Below are 20,330 nucleotides of genomic sequence, written 5' to 3' on the forward strand. Positions count from 1 at the left end.
ATGGTGACAAGGTCTGGCCATCTTAGTCAACAAAAGCCCTGCCTGTCCTTCCATAAAATCTTAACTTACCTCAGTGCTTTGTGGTAAGTTGGTTCATCCCTTAAAACACTTCCATTTAAAACACATTGCCATTTCCCATTGCTCATTATTTCCCAAAGGAAATTTGATTTATATCTAAATGTTATCTAAACAGATCTCAAAGTTCATATTCCATATACTCTGGATGTTTCCTCTAGATACAACCTATTACCAATTTTTCAACAAACAATATACCCCATATTACAGAAATTTAAAACCAAAGACTTCTTTTCTGAGATAAAACATTTTGTGGCAGCCACAATACAGATGACTAGACAAAGTTATATTTATAGGGTAATCACCTAACTGCTAGATGAGTAAAAGTTGGTATGAAAAGCATGTGGAAATTTTATTTTTTTTTTTTTTTTTTTTTTTTTTTTTTGTGGATATCCATCAGCTTTAATTCTGAGATGTACATGTGCTGAAAAGGGCCATCAGACACACTTCTCTGTCCCACCTGCAGCAGGTCAAGCTAGTGAGCTGATGTGCAGAAAAAGCAGCAGAGGTGAGGAGGAGCAGAAGCAAGCCTCCTTCTGGGCCTCCCTACCCTGAGTGCTCCCCTCGTCTTCCCCCACCCTCACCCTCCGTGTTCACACTGGGAGCACCCTGGGAGCCTCGAAGCAGCTTTCCAAGTCTGGATGGTAGGGATGGGAGCTGTACTGAAGCCAGCCACCCAGGGCTTCTGGGCTTCCTGACCCCGCTTCCTTTTATTGTTATGTGCCTATGACCAACTCAGAGCTCCGGAGCACCATATTCCAAAGCGACTGCTCCCTCAGTGTTCACTGGTCCATGATGCTTACTTCCAGGTATGTGCATGACCTCCGTAAACGTGCTACTTCATTTAAGATTTGAAATATGTTGTTAGCATGGAATTACCTCAAACCACCTAAGGTGTATCAGGGACTTATTTAAATACAGCAATCAATTAACCTGTGATTGAGCAGCTCACCCCTAACCTCCCCCACCCCTACCCACCTAGAACTGCCTTGCAATTTACTTAAGACTCCATTCCACAAGCCTCGGGACACTTACATTCTTAAAGTGAGCAGCTACACACTTTCCCAACCCCATCAGCTGTAGCATGGACCCGTGGGAGCATCCAGCTGCAGGAATAAGCAGCACACACTTATAGTCTGGGAATTTAAAGCTACTTAATTTTTTGGTACTTTCGTAAAAGGTACAAACAACATAAAACACATATAAATTAAAACTGAATGAAAACAAGGATGCCTGGGCGCTGAGGCTCAACGGCTGAGCGTCTGCCTCCAGCTCAGGTCGTGATCCTGCATGGGCTCCCTCCCGGGAGCCTGCTTCTCCCTCTGCCTCTCTCACGAATAAATATTAAAAGAAAAGAAAATCTTAATAATAGACTAAGATGTGCCCTATGGATCAATTTAAATTTTCAAAACTTATTTTAGGAGTGCTTGGCTGAGAAGCCAGAATGGAGAGAAAAGACCAGGGCCTCGTGCAGCTATCGGAACCAGCAGGGGTGGAGGTGGGGATGGTCTGACCCGACAGTACAGGCCTCCAGGAGAGAGAGTCAGGTCCTGGGTGCTGCTGGCACTCTCCCTTCAGTGAGGGCACTGCTCCAAGGGCCAGAAGGTCAAACTCACTTACCTTGGAGCATATGCAGCAGTGGTAAACAGCCTTTGGCACTTGAATATGTGTGTGTGTGTGTGTGTGTGTGCGTGTGTGTAGTATTTGCGTCACACACGAAAAAAATTCCTGTTGGATCAAAAATAATTTAACTCCTGAAAATCACACTTGAGTATCAGGTGCAACAGTACCTGCAGAAGTGGATTCCCACGAGAGGAAGGGGAGCCCTCCCAGTGCAGAGAACAGACAAGGTGGACAGACTCCTAAGCCAGCAGGGCTGAGACAGGCCAGAGTCTGGGTGCCAGGAGCGCACCTACCCAGCACAACCTCGCCGAAGACCAGAGATACTTACCGGAGCCCGACAGTGAAAATTAAAGAGATTAAACACATTAGGTGCCAGGTGAGACATTTAGCAATGAGGTTTGTACAGCGTTTTGAGGTGTGTATGGACAGGTAGGGCCGACAGACTGAGGAGGTTCACAGGGCTCGGGCATCTGCTTCCGTCTTTGCAGCTGCAGCACTAACCATGGCTAAAGCTCCTGGTCCTGGACAGGCCCATGTGACAGCTGTCCAGAAAGACCAAGAGGGTTCCAGACACTACCCCTAGGTGATACATACATTTATACAACAGTGGTGGCCAGAGGGCAGCAGTCTGTTCTGGCTTTACTGCATTGTAATTGTGGTCGCTCGCCCAGGACGGCGTGCCTTCACTGGTCGCTTCCTTCGCGAGGACCTCGCTCCTCGTTGGGGCCATCGTCGCCCTCTTCACGGTGTTTTCTTTCTTGTCTGGAGCTGGTCTTTTGTGCAGAGAAGAGATTCTAATGCCTGCCTGAACGCTACATTTCGGAAGAATGAGCTTTTCTGGCTTCGTCTTGGTCTTTTCTTTAGGTTTTGGTTTTTGTTCTTTACCTGAACTCAGAAATTTCATAGTAGCCGCAGCATGTTTTAGAATACAGTCATTGCTGCAGTAAACTGAGTCAGGCTGCGCCACGTGAGAGCACCCAGGGCCAATACATTTTGAGGCACCAGGAGCCTCCACAACAGGCTGGAATATCTTGAGCTTTTTCTTGCCACTTGGGTTTGCAGCCTTCTCAATTCTACCCTTTATTCCTTGGTCTTCGCTAGACTTCTGCTCTACTGTTCCTATACTTGTGCAGTCTGTGCCATCTGTGTCTGCCGGCCCGCACTTGGCCTCCTGCTGCTCTGTGCTTTCTGAGTTCGTCTCGTCCTGCACCTGCAGAATGGTGCAGTTTGGGCAGATGTAATCTTCGCCATTCCTTTCCAGGAGTCTTCCCCGGGCCTCAGAGATGCCCACACAATCGCCGTGAAACCATTCTTCACATCGGTCACAACAAATCATAAACCTGTTGTTATGCGGCTGACGACATATGCAGTACAGAGCATTGGGCTCATAGGCCTCACACTCAGGCTTCTGCCTGCCTACATCCCCGGGGTCTCCGCCTTCAATTCCCTGAGCGGCCTTCCCTTCCAGCTCCCTGTCTCCGCCATCTTTCTCAGCCTGGGACACCGTGCCCTGCTCAGCCTTGGGCTCTTGCTTGCAGGGCAGCACGCTCTCTGTGGCATCACCCGCCTCCACATCCACAGTCTGCGTGGGATCCTGCTCCCGGCGCTTCTTCCTCAGGCGGCTCTGGAGGCTCTTGGGTCTGTCGGCCGCCTCTTGTTCCCGCTGTCTTCGCAGGCGGTTCTGAAGTTCTTTCAAAGTCAACCCATCACTGTCACTGTCCGAGGTGTCATCCTCGTCCTCACCTCCTTTGGCCTTTACAGAGACAGCTGGTTGATCTTTATCACCCGTGGGGCCAGACGTGGGCCCGCCCTTCCCCTCAGAAGTGCTCTCCACACTCCCTTCAGATGCTGTCTCCACATCTGTGACGGGACAAGATGCTGGTTCACTGGAATCCTCAAGGGAGACAGCTGCATTCTTCCTTCCTCTCCGTCGGACTGTTGTAAGAAATTCTTCCACCCGCTCAGTCCGCTTTGGCTGCCTCCCACTGCGTCGCAAGGAGAGACTCTGTTGCTGCTGCTGGGGCTGCTGCTCCAGAGAGTCTAATTCGGCATCCCCAGCGCCCTCTCGCTTGGCAATGGTGGTTCTTCGAAAGCCCCAAGTTTTCCTGAATTCTTTGCTGGTGGGTTTGATGGCCTTGGGTACTTCGTCATTGCTTGGGTCACCTTTTTCATCCATATCTTGAAAATTTTTTCCAAACTTCAATCCAGGCTTCAATCGCATTGAAACGCTAATGCTGACTCAGCCTTTATGCCATTTTCCATCATAGGGGAAGGACTGTGATAGGATATGAAAACCTGCCCAAACACCAAAAGCTCGGTTGGGCAACTTTTCCGGAGGTCCAAACACCTGACAGATAAGATCGCTTGGTCCACGAACACAGCTGTTGTCCGTCACTGCTCACAGGTAACAACAAAGATCATCTCAAGACTGTTCCTGTAGAGTAAGCTCCTTCGCCTCCGGCTCAGCCTAGATGTCGCCATCGCGGCGCGAAGTTCCCCCACAACGACACCTCGACGGCGGCCATCTTGCCCGGGGTCGGCCGACGCCTTTTGACTCTCGCGCCAACCCGTAGAGCGAGGGCGCCCGCATGTGGAAATTTTAATTACAAGTTACACTTTAACCACCAAATTGGAATTATAAAATTGCAAAATTCATCAGAAAGAATTAGGTATGATCATGACAGGAAAAAAAATCAATAAACCAAAGAAATCCAGTGGGTTTAAACCTCCATTCCTGAACCTGGTCACCTTACCAATCTCATTCTTCAGGCTGCCCCTAAATCATTCAAGCTTTGCCTGGATAATGGCAGTCAAGCATTATTCAGCTTTCTTCACTTTTAATTCTTCTCTCTTGTCACTTTAACTGTAATATATTATTATAACTTAGTCATTATTTAAGTGATGTCTTTGATTAGTAGTTTTGGAAAGCTTGGCATAATTCAGTTTAAGAAATTATAATATGTGTGCTATAATTATCCTAAACTAATGCTCCAAATCATTTCAATAAAGGGAAAACCTCCCCTTCCATTTTCACTCCGTCATCCTATATTCTGTTTACGTGAAAATCCTGACCATCACACCCAGTAAGGAAAAGGGAAAGAATGAAGATGTGCTTTCAAAAGAAAAATTAACCATAAAATACTTTATTTGAGCATATTCCATAAAGCACTACTTTGGAACACACGCACACACAGCCCATATTTTCTTGACCATCAGGGCATGTTAATTTTTCCCCCTATAGCCCTTTTGAATCCCCTCATTCCATGCTCCCCATTAAGCAGGTACAGGTGATTTCTATCTCTTGCCTGCACTTCCCTTCCCAATTATTGCCTGCTGAGACTGCCCTGCTCTAATGTAAACACCCCCCACCAGCTGCAACCAGTTTTCCACAAGGCATCCAGGAGAATCTTTCCAAATGCAAGGTAAATAAAAGAAATAGTGAAAGGGATTTTAAGGGAAAGGGGGGGGGGGATTAGAGGGAGACAAACCATGAGAGACTCCTAACTCTGGGAAACCAACAAAGGGTTGTGGAAGGGGAGGTGCATGGAGGGATGGGATAACTAGGTGATGGGCACTGAGGAGGGCACTTGATGGGATAAGCACTGGGTGTTATATGTTGGCAAATTGAATTTAAATTAAAAAAATGTAAGTTAAAAAACGGATTTTGAAGATGCTGGATGCTTGTGGTGGCTCAGTGGTTGAGCATCTGCCTTGGACTCAGGGCGTGATTCTGGGATTGAGTCCCACATCAGGCTCCCCGCAGGGAGCCTGCTTCTTTCACTACCTATGTCTCTGCCTCTCTCTTTGTGTCTCTCATGAATAAATAAAATCTTTGAAAAAAAAATTCAAGGTAAAAGCCTATGTCAGTCACTTACCTATTTCACACTTCTCAATGGCTTCCCACCTTTCTTTGGATAAAGATTAATTTTTCATATGGCCTACAAGGACCTGTATAGTGTGCTCCCTACTACTTCCCAAGCCTCTGCTACCACCCCCATCCCGGACCCCCAGTGAAGGTGTTGGCCTCCAAGTCACTATTCTCTTCTTACTGTTTCCATTCTTCTCCTGTATTAATCAACTTGCAGACCTGTTAGGCATCTTCCTTGAAGATTTCCCTCACATTCCCTATTACAAATACCCTCATTATGGATTCTCCTAGGACCTACCCCCTTAGGGCACTTCTCACAGTTGCAATTTCACATGTCTATTGCTGAACTAGTGTTGTCTTTCCTTCTAGGCTGTAAGCTTCAAGAGGGCAGGACAAAGTTTGGCTTTGTTCATCATTCCATCCCCTAGCACTTGACAAAAATGTTCTGGGATTTAGAAAATTTGAATATTGAGTACTGAATATCTTTTTGAATAAATGAATTCAGATTACCTAATTTCATGCCCTAACCTACCGATTCTCCAGCAAACCTGTCCTAAATCTGTGAACTCTTAATGTGTGTGTTTGACAGTTGAGAATGGCTAGATCCCATTCTCTGGCTTTTAATCTTTCCAAATATAAAGATATTGTAAGGTTTTGGCCAAAGAAGTTTGTCATCTTACTTTTTGTTTTCTGTTTTTAGGGGAAAAAAATCAAACGCTTAACACAAATATGACCACAAGCTTGATTTACTTTGTTTTTTAATTTACAGGGGCACAAATATTCAATATTTACTTTGTGTTTGCTTCTGTTACTCAACTTCAATATTTACTTTTAAATAGTTAACCACTAATATAATGAAAGGGGCCACCTTGCCATACATGCTCAAATGTAAAGAAATAGAAGGAGTGAAATAGCTCTGAGATTTAAATTTATTGGAAATGCCATATATCTGAGGTAAAAATTATTCTAACATTAAAAAGATATTCTATGCCTTTAATTTTGCTCCTGTAAACCACAGTGTATATGCAGGATCAAGAATATATGTTATTTGAGAACACAGGGCCCATATGTGATTTATAATCTTAAATTTATTTCCAGCCCGTCCCAATGTGGGACCACACACTGGTTAAGTGTATGACACTTTTTTCTTAGCAGCTATTAAGAACACGAAAATGCATGAAAAAGTGTGCTATAAATTAATCCAAATTGCCAGGAGAATGGTTGACCCCAAGAAAGGATATTTGCATGGAAACAATGCTCCTAGTATAAATCTGGTCTGTTACTTGGATGGAAACTTGGTCTTCTAGTTCACTGGTTTCTCCTTCTGGTTTAGAGCTATTCTTTTCTTGTCACCTCTAATGATGACTCTCTGTGCCACCACAAAGCTCTTTTTATATCTCTTACAGAGGAAATAGCTAGACAATAGCTTTTTTCTTATTATTATTTGTGGATTTAGAAGGTGCTCTTTAAAAAGATCACATTTATTTTCCCCTACATACTGTGAAATATACAAAAATGCCAACTACCTAGATGTAAGTACAGAAATTGAGGACTCGTGTAGTTTATACAGTCCCTCAAATCCATTAATCCCTGAATATCACTGAAGCTTTAGTAGCATTTTGCATCAACATAAAAAAGTCTCATTTCTGTTGCCTTCCCCATTCCTATTTGTATCCCATTATCTTTTTCTTCTTTAAAAGATGTTTTACTTTAGTTTTTGCCCAAAATACTCTAAGTTGCTTTTTCTCCAGTCCTCTCTTTAAATGATCACAACATACTTTTCTGAAAAGGGGGAAAGTAGACAAAAAGAATCCCACTGAACTGTAGACTTTCTCTCCTTATTACAAACATATTCACTTCCTCTAAAAGAAATATAAAACATGAATTTTGAACATTAAAAATGCAGTATAAGATAGAGAAGTAGAAGTATCATCTTTGACAATAATAGAAAACAACACTAAGACTCTCTACTGACAGGTCTAATTTGAACCAAATCAATGAAGTTATACTCCCAAAGAATGGAGTTGGTTGGCGAATGTTCTGAACAGTTGTGTCCCTGATTATAAAAGCCACAACTATAATGTGGGGATACTTTTTTCTTTCTTTCTAGCACAACAGGCTATGTGATGGGAATTGGGTGAAGTAGGGTGAAAAAGAGATTGTGGACTTTCATAATTTCATAAACAATTTAAAAGAAATACATCCAAAACTGCATTATCTATTACTTTAGCATATATTAAATGCTGAGGTTATCAAATGCTGCATTTTTCCAAGACTTTATATGAAGATTCCTATAGATTTTTATTTATACTTAAGGCTCATAACATTAAAGACCATCAATCTATAAGTGAAATCAAATTATGTTTTCTTAAACTCCTGACATACAGGTATAATAATATTTTTGTTATTATTATTACCTAACTAGGAAACTAAAATTATACATTAAAAAGGTAAAGATTTGGAGATCAAAAGGTACAAACTTTGTTATAAAATAAGTCATGGGAATGTACTCTACAGCATGATGATTATGATTAATAATAGTATAATATAGTTGGAAATTGTTAAGACTAGATCTTATAAGTTCCTATCAGAGGAAAAAATTGTAACTATATATGCTGATGGATGTTAGCTAAACTTATCACGATCATTTCACGATATACACAAATATCCAATTATTTTGTTGCACATCTGAAACCAATGTTATATGTCAATTGTATTTCAAAAAAGATTATAAAAATACAAAGGCTTATCTTTTAACATAATTAGTTGTATTCTATCTTTTAACTTCACATAAATATATTCATGGTTGCCCGGAAAGATTAAAATTCACCTTCTGTAGAAATACTTCCAGTGTGAATTCTCTCTTTATTTGGAAACACGCTCCTCTTGGTTTTACTAATCTGGGTTATATAGTTATTTATAGTCATTTATTTATGACTTAGCAAGTGATATGTCATGTGTATATCTTAACCCTCAACTAGAATATAAACTTGAAGGAGAAACAATAAAGTTAAATATTCAAAGAACAAGTACAGGCTATAATGTCAAATAAATCAAGTTTACATTTTGCATCCATCGTTTCCCACTAGCTTGACCAGGGACAAATTATTTAATCTTCCTAAACCTTAATTTCCTATTTATAAAATGCAGAAACCAGTAATACTCTACCCTATGCCTGTTATTAGAATCACATTATTAATTAAAGTATAGATTTAGCTCAATAGCTGGCAAACACTACTCAAAAAGCATTATTATTTTTAAATGCTTCAAAATTGGACACCAATTTCCTTGGATTCTTCTGTATTCATGCATATATACCCATCTATTATGGTATTTAATACATAGTGGATCCCTAATATATATGATTTTGAATGATAAGGACCAAAGATTCTTATTACCCACCTTATTATTGACAGTATAATTCTTGTGAACACAGAATTACTACTAAAATAATCACCTGACCACCAGCAAGCCATGCAAATTTCTTCTCTTCTACTCTTCTTACCTGGAAAAAGTATTTGTAAATGTATCCACCTCCTGTATTTGAAAGTGATGAAGAGTAATTACTTTGAATTATTCCTAGGATAAAAATTGAAAAAAAAAATGCTGGCATCATGAGACAGTCAATTCTGGGTAAAGAATTCATAGAAACTAGTTTGGGTTTTGAGTTCTCCATAATGGATACCACAGAGAGACAGCTGTTGTGTGCTAGTCATTCAGAGGTTTAACACATTTTCACTGAACACATTCTGTGTGACAGGCATTATTCTGGCCCTGGGGACACAGCAGAGAACAAGACAGATGTGGTTCCACCCTCAAAGCTCAGAATGTGGTACCAGCATGCAGGGCCTACATGGTGAAAATGACATAAAATACTTGAAGTATCCCTAAGTTTCCCCCCTACCCCCACCGCCACATTGTTGAACAGGTGTTGTGGTTGATACACCCATTAGTTAGGGCGAAAATATTTCAAGCTTCTTTAGTTTTGAGAGTTCACAATGTGCTCGGTGTTAAACTAAATCTGACTTCAAAGCAGCTGATCTGCGATAACTACGTATCCAGGAGAAACAAACCAACAAACTCTAAAGAGAACCTGATGAAGCAATAGCCCTTAGTTGTGAGGATCAAAGTTTGGCCGTAGAGAATAACAAGACCTTGTTGAAGTATCATCAGAAGGAGAAGAGAATTGCTGTGGCACTAGGCTATATGGAGAGACTGGACCAATTTCTCAATTTCCATTGAATAGCAAGATATGAAATGGAAAAAATCACTGAAGTCTCAAATATTCATTTGGGTGTGGAGGAAGCTTCCTGGAATGAAGAACCGAGAGGGAGACTCTGAGAGAACAGGCTTCTCACAAACACTTCCTGCTCAAACTTGTTTCAGACAGACTGAACATTTTACAAGAACAGGTTTCTTATTATATTCCTTTTAGCCTCCTGGACAGAAATCAGCTGGCTGAGAACCATTAGAAAACTATCAAGTCTTTTCAAACCCAAAGTAAAAAAGGAGAGTTTTATTGAAAGCTTTTTTTAAAATTCTACCCATATATCTGTATCTTTCTCTGTAACAAGTTTATGCATATATCAGATGCTTTCTTAATTTACAGTCTCCAAAAATATGGACAAGTCAAATCAAATGTCAAATTCTAACACCTGTTACAAATAAGCAAGCTTACCAAAAGCTTCCCTGGACATGCTGATGGCAAGATTTAGTCCCTGCTGAGAATTAATGAAAAAAATGTATATAGAAATCTATATATTTTAGAGGAAATTCCCCCAGATTTTCCTGGAGAGTTAAAGAATTTCCAGGAGTAGGAAATGAAGTCAAGTCCTTGCTATGTTAATTCACTCTCAATACTCCCAAAGACTTATTTGGGAATTTTTTCAAAGAATGAGAAAAAAAGACTTTACTTGTTCAAAAATCAAGAAAATATGACATTGTTGTTCAAAGACAACATCTCCATGACTTCACAGACTTCAGAACTAGACTAAATTTCTTGGAGAGGGTCCATAACTACAGGTCCCTGAGAAACACCTAGAAATCACGGTAATGAGAATGCATTTTTTGTCTTTCCTAGAATACATCAGCAAAGGTTCTAGGTCTTTGAACTTTTTGTTCCTTGCACCTGAAATGTTATCTCCCCAGTTCCAAACATCGTTTATTTCTTCATTTCACTCAACCCATAACCCCCTATCCCTTCAGGTCTCCTTTTTTTCAGAAGCCCCATGCCTGATTCACTCTTTCTTCACTGACATTTTATTTGTTCTTACTGCACAATTTGTATCCCTATCCACTTATATTTACATCTTTCCAAGAATAACTTCTCTTTGGTTTAATTTCCATCCCTGCCAACCTCACATTCTGTCTAGCTTTTCAGCCAATTATGGGGGAAATGGGGACAAAATCAAGGTGAAGACAATAGTAGACTGATGCATTTTCTATCTTTTCATCATAACAACGTGTTCTGATCAGATTCAAGGAATATACTATAAGTGAGATGCAGGGTCGCATTTCTCTATTAAATTAAGTCTTTGGCATTTTTAGATTTGATATGTGAGAGTTTATAATTTTGCACATACCCTAAAAGTTTAGGGTATGTGCTAACTCCCAGTATTCCTGAGTTTTGAATCTGAGCATTCAGGAAGTCACTTAGGCAACCATGATCTCTCAACAGGTGTTACTGCTTTCTACTGCTAATTATTTACAAAGTCGATCTTGTCACTGGGGTAACAAAATTGGGGGATTTAAGTGCCAGGATATATCTCTATCTATGACAAGGGTCCACTGCATTTATTATGGCTCCATTTTGTACATTAAACTCCTAGAACTGGCATCAAAACTTAGGTGTCTTTTATAAAGATTTGTGCATTTTAATTGCATGGTGGGACACCACAGATGGGTTGTGAAATAATTGACTATAATTGCTACTCCTTGGGAGAGTGGGATTGAGGGAGAGAGGAGAAAGGAAAGATTTCATGAAATTACATAACAATTAACAGGATACTCAAACAGAAGGAAATAGAATTGAACTGTTCCAGACAGTGTAAACCAAGTATTTATTAAATTGTGTTTAGGCAAAACAGTATCAAGAATAAAACATTGTTCTGATAGTTTATAAAATACACAAAATTGACCCATGGCTACTGTAAAGAGATATATAAAAATAAAGTAAAGCCTGTTTCCTTTAGCCAAATAAATCACCCAGTGCCCAGATCATGGCTTCTAATATATTCTCCAGTAGAGGAGGCAGGGCTCTGTGGATAGTTGATCCTAGGGCTAAAGCAGGGAAAATACAAGGCAAGCAACTGACAGTGCTAGAAAGTCAGGAATCAACAGAAAAACAAAGGCATCTAGGCATCTAAAAGAGATCTCAGTGATCCAAACTGGACAATTCTCAGGAATAATCTAAACAATGTAGTATTATAGTAGTATGAAGCTATACTATAAAGTAAATATTCATGAGTAAACACTGATATAAATAAATGATTGAATAATAAATTAGGAGAAAAGACCAATCTCTCCCACAGAAGCAGCCAAATACTTTATGGAGATACTCTCCCACAAGGACACAGATCTGATCTCCCCATTCCTTGAGTGATGGCCACACTTAGTGACTTGATACTTAAGAGTATGCAAAGGTTAATAAGAAAAAAAATAACTAAGTAGCAGAAACTGACAAACACTATCTAAGCCGGATGATCAACATCAACAATGATGTGTCAGGTTGATAGAAAGTGCTCCTCATATTCTACGGTGAGAAGGGCGCTTCACCTCCATGTCCTTTCTCTCAGAAACACTTATCTCCAGTCAATCATAAGAAAAACATCAGACAAATCCCAAATGAGGGGCATTCTGCAAAATACTCAACCACTATTCCTCAAAACTATCAAAGTCATCAGAAACGAGGAAAGTCTGAGAAATTGTTACAGCCACAAGGAGACGAAGACGACATGATGATTAAGTGTAATTTAGTATTTTGGATGGGATCTTAAAACAGGGAAAAAAAAAGCATTAGAGGAAAACTAGTGAATGATAACAATGGGGGAATCTGGATGTGGAACTCTATAGTATCTTTGCAGTTCATCTGTAAGCCTAAAACTATGTTAAAATAAAAATTAATTATCTGTATTATCCTAAATAGATAAAGGAATACATTAGTAATACTTACAAGTAAAATAGTTGTATCCCTTGGGATCTAAAAGTAATAATATTTCTGATTAAAAAAAACATAACAATAGGTATCATTTAGTGAGCACTTGCCAAGTGCCAGCACCACACTCAGGACCACACGTTATTAACTCATTTCAGCATGCAGGAAACCTATGAGCTAGGTACTAATACCACCCCACTGTTGCATATAGGAAAACAGATGCCCAGAAAGGTATGTCAGGGACTGACCACAGCTAATCAAGGAGAGGGCTGCACAAACAATAAAAGTTGCATTAAAGAACATTTCTCAGGGTAAGCATCAATACCCAAAGGGATTATTTCACAGAGAATGTGTTGATTAGAAGATTATAAAAGGATGAGTTATTTCTAAGACGTAAAATAACACAATCAGATTTCTTACCCAAAGCTTTGGGTAGATTACAACTGCACAACAGAATACTAAACAATTCTGGAATGGGCATATGGTGATCTATTCTGTCCTAGGGATCTGAAGAGTCAGTACTTACAGACGAACCAGGATTCATATCAACAGCTTTTACTTATGAATGTCGATTATATGCCAACGATATGGAAATGAATGCAATAAGGGGACTAGCCAGCCAAGATTCTGGAATAGTGCTTCGAGAACCAAAATTTCTCTGAAACTTTATGAAAAAGCCTGACAATTGGGAGAATTACCAGAGTCACACTGGATCGTGTCTGTTCAAGGGCTTTTCTGTTGGGGAAGGGAGTCTAACAGAGCTAAGAACTAGAAGAAACAGAGGAGAGAGGAGATACCCAGACCTACAATGATGAACAATGAGAAAGCACAGCAGGGAAATTTCGATAAAACTCCCCAGAAGGTCAAGAACAATTGTTCCAGAGCAAACAACACGGGATCTGGAAGAGGACAGTGAACTTGTCTTGGTCCCTTATTCACTCTGGTGAAAGACTGTTCCTGGAGGTGTAGTGGGGAGGAAGCAGAGTCAGTACAAGGCCACTGACCACTTCTGTCCTTTAGACAGACAGAAAACTGCCTGCTTCCAATTATGGAGAATGCAATGATGTGACTCCGGCAACTAGAGGGCCCCACACATACTAGTTCCTCCATAAATATTTGTTTATTGAATAATTCTCAAATTCATTTTTCTTTATTAATTCCAAGTTAATTAACACCATCTAATTATATACCAAGTGCATTCTGACAAGAAAAATCAAAATTTTAATTCACACAGTGAAGGAATAAAGAAGAGGGAAAGAGACAAATGGCCCAAATTCTCAAAATCTTTTTACAAGAAGGTTTATTTCAGCTTAGTGTTCTGTCCATTAATTATGTACTGACACTCTCAGAATAGCTAATATAAATTTGTCGCTTAAAAAAATACTTATTGATCATTTGCTATGTGCTATACCTGTATCTGGTTCAGGGATACAGAGCTGAATGGCAAATAGTACCCTCCTCCAGAAAATTCAGCATCTAGAATAACAACAATAACAGTTAGCATTTATCAAACACTGTGCTCTACAGTGCTTTAAGCATGTTACACATATTAATTTGACCCTCCCAATAAACTTATAAAATAGAGCTATTATTTCCATTTCTCAGATAAAACCAAGACTGAAGGAGTTTAAGTAATTTGCTGAAAGAAAGAAAGAAAGAAAGAAAGAAAGAAAGAAGAAAGAAAGAAGAAGAAGAAAGAAAGAAAGAAAGAAAGAAAGAAAGAAAGAAAGAGAAATTAAGTTTGAACATGGAATTAAAGGGGCTAACCACTGAGCTGCAAAATAGGATTATCCTAGATGACCTGGGCACTTCTAATGTAATCACAAGGGTCCTTCAAAGTGAAAAGGGGAAATAAGGAAAAAAGAGAGAGAGAGAGATAACAGTCTGGGCAGGACTTTGCTTCATGTTGCTGATTTTCAAGATGGAGAAAATTTGGACCTCCAGGGAAGATGGTGGAGTAGGAAGATCCTGGGCTCAGCTCATCCCATAGGTAGAACTAGAGAACACCCGCCTCAGTGTAAATAACCCAGAAAACTACCCAGACACGGGCAGAATAGACTCTTCACAGCTAAATGTAGAGAAGAGGCCACATTGAAGAGGACAGAAAGGGCAGAGGCATGCTCAGGCATCCCCAGGTGATACGGGATGCCACCACAACACAGAGAGAGGAAAAAAACAGACCCTGACAAAAGGCACCACAGGAGGAAGATGAATCCTCATAACATTTGGCTTTGAAAACCAGAGAAGCCGAATTTCACAAGTTCTTATAATCATCAGAATTTAACACCTGGAACTTTAAAAATCAAGGGGCTCAGCCCTGGGAGAGGAGAGAAGGGGAGGGGAAACAGAGTCTCCCCCTAAAGAGACAGCCCCATGGAGTACAGCATGTAAGCAGCAGTTTGAAAAATGCCTGAGGTATAAGGGAAGGAGATATGTTTACTAACCTCAGAGAATGTGCTGGAGGAAAAGGAATCTCTGGGAGAATTTTTCAGGAACAAAGGAACTGGCAGGTGATGTTCCCCTCCCCCACCCCCCCAACCTAGATACACAGACACCTGTGGGAACCAGAGTGCAGCGTCAACACTCATACCTACATAACATGCTAGCAGGGCACCCCTTCCCTCCTTCTCTTGTGCACATGCTCCCTCTAACCAGGCCTTGGTTCCAGGTCTTCTCCCATAGAAGACCCATGCAAACCTTGCTAACACCCCACACAACCTGTCCTGCGTGGTTCTGTAGACCTGCCCCCTCCAAGTGGATTGGCATCAGTACCCAGCAGCTGTAGCTCCCCTCCTGCAGCACACCAGTACAGAACTTTCTGGCACCATGTGCTGTGTGCCCTGCCCTCACTCTCTCCTGCAGACCTGTCCCCTTCAATACACTCTTGGACAGAGCCCATCTAAAGCAAGACCACATGCTGACAGTGCGCAAACAGCCCTGATAGGGGCCAGCATCACTCCAAAGTGATTCCTGCCCAAGGGAGGGGAGAAGATAACCATACACACCAGCTTCACTATGGACCTGGTAGTGGGCCGGGGGTAAACCTCTGACTACCAACCCAGCCCACCAAGAAAAGATTCTCAGGAAACAACACAAGGAAGGCACCCCATAGTTTGGTGCTGCAGCATCTCTGGCAAACACCTGGTCTGATTGAATTTAATACCAAGTCAGCCCCAGACTGGCCCACTAAAAACATAGGGACCAAACAATAGGCAAAGAGATCCATCACAGATGACGGAAAAAGCAGCTCAATCACATTAGGATGCACACAACACACATAGGAGATGCCCCTGAGGTAGCAGGTTCCCAGGAACATGGGACATGACACTGCAGAGCACTGTAAGACATCTTCAGAAAGCCACTACTTTCTTTTTTTTTTTTTTTTTTTTTTTAATTTATGATAGTCACAGAGAGAGAAAGAGAGAGAGGCAGAGACACAGGCAGAGGGAGAAGCAGGCTCCATGCACCAGGAGCCCGACGTGGGATTCTATCCCGGGTCTCCAGGATCGCGCCCTGGGCCAAAGGCAGGCGCCAAACCGCTGCGCCACCCAGGGATCCCAGAAAGCCACTACTTTCAAGAGCAGGAGACACCACTGACTTTCCTAAAACAAAGAGACACAGAGTTAGACAAACTGATGAGACAAAGGAATATGTCCCAAAAGAAAGAACCCTTAACAAAGAGATATAAAACAAAAGATGAAAAACTCAAGAACTAAAATAAAAAATACACTTAATGGAATAACTAATAGACTAGAAGAAGCAGAGTAATGGAAAGCAATCAAGCTGAAGAGGAGAGAGAAAAATAATAATAAATGAAAATTGACTTCAAGAACTCAGCAACACCATCAATTTTAATAATATTTGCATGATACGGATCCCAGAAGAGAAAAGGGGGAAGAAAAATTTTTTGAAGAAATAACAGCTGAAAACTTCATAAAACTGGGAAAGGAAATAGAAATCCAGATCCAAGAGGCATAGAGACCCTCCAACAAAATCAACCCAAGGAGATCCTCACCAAGACTCATGGTAATTAAAATGGCAAAAAGTAGTGATAAAGAATTTTAAAAGCATCAAGAGAAAACAGTTACATATAAGGAAAACTCTATAAGGCTGTTTTTTTGTTTGTTTGTTTGTTTGTTTGTTTGTTTGTTTTTTTCCCAGTAGAAACTTTGCAGGTCATAAGGGAGTGACATGATATATTCAAAGTGCTGAAAGGGAAAAATCTGCAGCCAAGAATACTCTATCCAATAAGGTGATCATTAGAAAAGAAGGAGAGATGAAGAGTTTCTCAGATAAACAAAAGTTAAGTGAACTCATAACCACTAAACCAGCCTTAGGAAAAATGTCAAAGGAGACTCTGAGTGGAAAGGAAAGATCATAAACAGGAGAAAGAAAAGTAGGAAGCCCAAAGGCAGTAAAAACAAGTGTATCTATAAAAACTCAGCCAAGAGATTCATAAAATAAAGGATATAGAGTATGACAGCGTATGCCTAAAACACAGAGGGAGGAGGGGAGAAGTAAAGAATGGGTTCAAACTCAAGTGGTCATCAACTTAATATAGACTGCTATATGTATAAGACGCTATGTACAAACTTACCACAAATCAAAAGTCAGTAGTATATATGCAAAAAATAAAGAGAAAGTAATCCAAGTATATCACTAAAGCGAGCCAGCAAACCATGAGAGAAGAGATCAAAAGAAAGAATAGAGAAGAACTACGAAAACAACCATTAAACAAGTAACAAAATGGAAATAAGAACATACCTACCAATAGTTTAAATGTAACTGGACAAAATGCTCCAATCAAAAGACAGAGGACCATAGAATGGATAAAAAAAAAAAACAAGACTAATCTAAATGCTGCCTACAAGAGACTCATTTGAGACATGTAGATTGAGAGCGAAGGGATGAAAAAGCTTTTATCATGAAAACAGAAGTGAAAAGAAAGCCGAGGTAGCAATACTTATATTGGACAAAATGAACTTTAAAACAAATACTGTAACAAGAAACAAGAGGACACTACATAATCCTAAAGGGCACAGTCCTACAAGATGATATATCAATTGTACATATTTATACACCCAGCATATATAAAGCTGCTCATAGCAGACATAAAGTAAATCATAGTAATACAATAATAGTAGGGACTAACACCCCACTTACACCAATGGGCAGATCATTCAAACAGAAAATCAAGGCAACAGAGGCTTTGAATGACACCCTGGAACAGATGGATTTAACAGATACATTCAGAACATTCCATCCCAAAACAGCAAAATACACATTCTTTTCAAGTGTACATGGAACATTCTTCAGAATAAATCACATATTAGGCCACAAAAGAAGTCTCAAAAAATTTAAAAAGATCAAAGTCATACCATGCATTTCTATGACAATACTATGAAACTAGAAATAAACCATAAGAAAAAAATATGGAAAGAGCATAAATACATGGAGGTTAAATAACCTGTTACTAAATAATGAGTCAACTAAGAAATCAAAAAGGAAATCAAAAATTACATGGAAACAAATGAAATGAACACACCATGGTCCAAAATCTTTGGGATGTAGCAAAAGAGGTTCTAATAGGGAATTTTCTAGTAATTCAGGCTTACCTTAAGAGGCAAGAAAAATCTCAAATATAGAACCTAACCCCCTACACTTAAAGGGGCTAGAGAAAGAAGAACAAAGCCCCAAAACAGAAAAAGAAGGAAATAATAAAGATTAGAGCAGAAATAAACAAAATAGAAACAAACAAACAAAAATAGAACAGATCTGGGAGGCCAGGGTGGCTCAGTGGTTGAGCATCTGCCTTCAGTCCAGGGCATGGTCCAGGAGTCCCGGCATCAAGTCCCACATCAAGCCCTTCAAGGAGCCTGCTTCTCCTTCTGCCTATGTCTCTGCCTCTCTCTGTGTGTCTTTTATGAATAAATAAATAAATAAAATCTTTTTAAAAAAATAGAACCGATCAATGAAACTAGGAGCCGGTTCTTTGAAACGATCAACAAAATTGATAAACCTTTGGCTAAGCTTATCAAAACAAACGGGAAAAAAAGGAGGAGGGATGCAAACAAAACCAGAAATGAAAGAAATAACCAACACCACAGAATTGAAAGGATTACAAAAGAATATTATGAATACTTATATGCCAACAAATTGGACCACCTAGAAGAAATGGATAAATTCCTAGAAATATATAACCTCCAAAAACTGAATCAGAAAGAAATAGAAAATTTGAACAGACTAATTACCAGCAATAAAACTGAATCAGTAATCAAAACCCCCCCAAGAAAAAAAAGTCCAGAACCAGAGGACTTCACAGGTAAGTTTTCCCAAACATTTAAAGAGTTAATACCTATTCTTCTCAAACTATTCCAAAAAAAGTAGAAGAGGAAGGAAAACTTCCACATTCATTCTATGAGACCAGCATTTTTACCCTCACACCAAAACCAAGTACAGATGCTATAAAAAAAGAGAACCAGGGCCAATATCTCTGATGAACAAGATGCAAAAATCTTCAACAAAATATTAGCAAACCAAATCATACATTAAAAAAAAATCATTCACCTTGATCAAGTGGGATTTCTGGGATACCAGATTGGTTCAATATTTGCAAATCAATCAACATGATATATCAGGAATGCCTGGGTGGCTCATGGTTGAGCACCTGCCTTCTGCCCAGCACGTGATCCTGGGATTCTGGGATTGAGTCCCACATCAGGCTCCCTGCATGAAGCCTGCTTCTCCCTCTGCCTGTGTCTCTGCCTCTCTGTGTGTCTCCCATGAATAAGTAAATAAAATCTTCAAAAAAAAAACCCATGATATATCAATAAGAGAAAGAATAAAAACCCTATGATTATTTCAATAGGAGCAGAAAAAGTATTTGACAAAGTACATCCATTCATGATAAAAACCCTCAAAGAAGTAGGTTTAGACAGAACATATTTCAACATAATAAAGTCCTTATATGAAAACCCAGAGCTAACATCACCCTCAATAGTGGAAAAAGAAATGTGAGCATTTCCCCTAGGATCAGGAACAAGACAAGGATGTCCACTCTCACCACTTTTATTCAACATAATACTGGAAGTCCTTGCCACAGTAATAAGAAGACAAAAAGAAATAAAAAGCATACAAATGGGTAAGAAAGAAGTAAGGGTAAGAAAGAAGTAAAGCTTTTACTATTTTCAGATGACATGATGCTATATATAAAAAACCCTAAAGACTCCACCAAAAAAAAAAAAAAAGATACAAGAATTGATAAGTGAATTCAATAAGATCACAGAATACAGAATAAATATATAGAAAGTCATTGGATTTCTATACATCAATAATGAAGTAGCAGAAAGAACAATTATAAACACAGTCCCATTTTTAATTACTCCAAAAAGAATAAAATACCTAGGAATAAATTTAAGCAAGGAGGTGAAAGACCTGAACTTTGAAAACTATAAAACATTGATGAAAGAAATTAAAGATGACACAAAGGAAAGATATTCCATGCTCGAGGATTGGAAAAACAAATATTGTTAAAATGCCCATATTACCCAAAGCAATCTATAGATTTAATGCAATCCCTATCAAAATACCCACAGCATTTTTCACAGAACT

The 20,330-nt window shown here is 39.7% G+C and overlaps 1 protein-coding gene across 1 annotated transcript; it reads right to left on the reverse strand.

Annotated features, from left to right (window-relative positions):
* Window positions 1-1,204: 1,204 nt before the first annotated feature.
* LOC112644456 (death-inducer obliterator 1-like) lies at window positions 1,205-4,241 on the reverse strand. Its single transcript, XM_035709760.2, is given in 2 exon segments — window positions 1,205-2,272; window positions 2,274-4,241. Coding segments are annotated over 2 exon segments (1,767 nt in total). The 5' UTR covers window positions 3,920-4,241; the 3' UTR covers window positions 1,205-2,151.
* Window positions 4,242-20,330: the final 16,089 nt, after the last annotated feature.

Source organism: Canis lupus, chromosome 32, assembly GCF_003254725.2.
Source record: "Canis lupus dingo isolate Sandy chromosome 32, ASM325472v2, whole genome shotgun sequence".
NCBI lineage: Eukaryota > Metazoa > Chordata > Mammalia > Carnivora > Canidae > Canis > Canis lupus.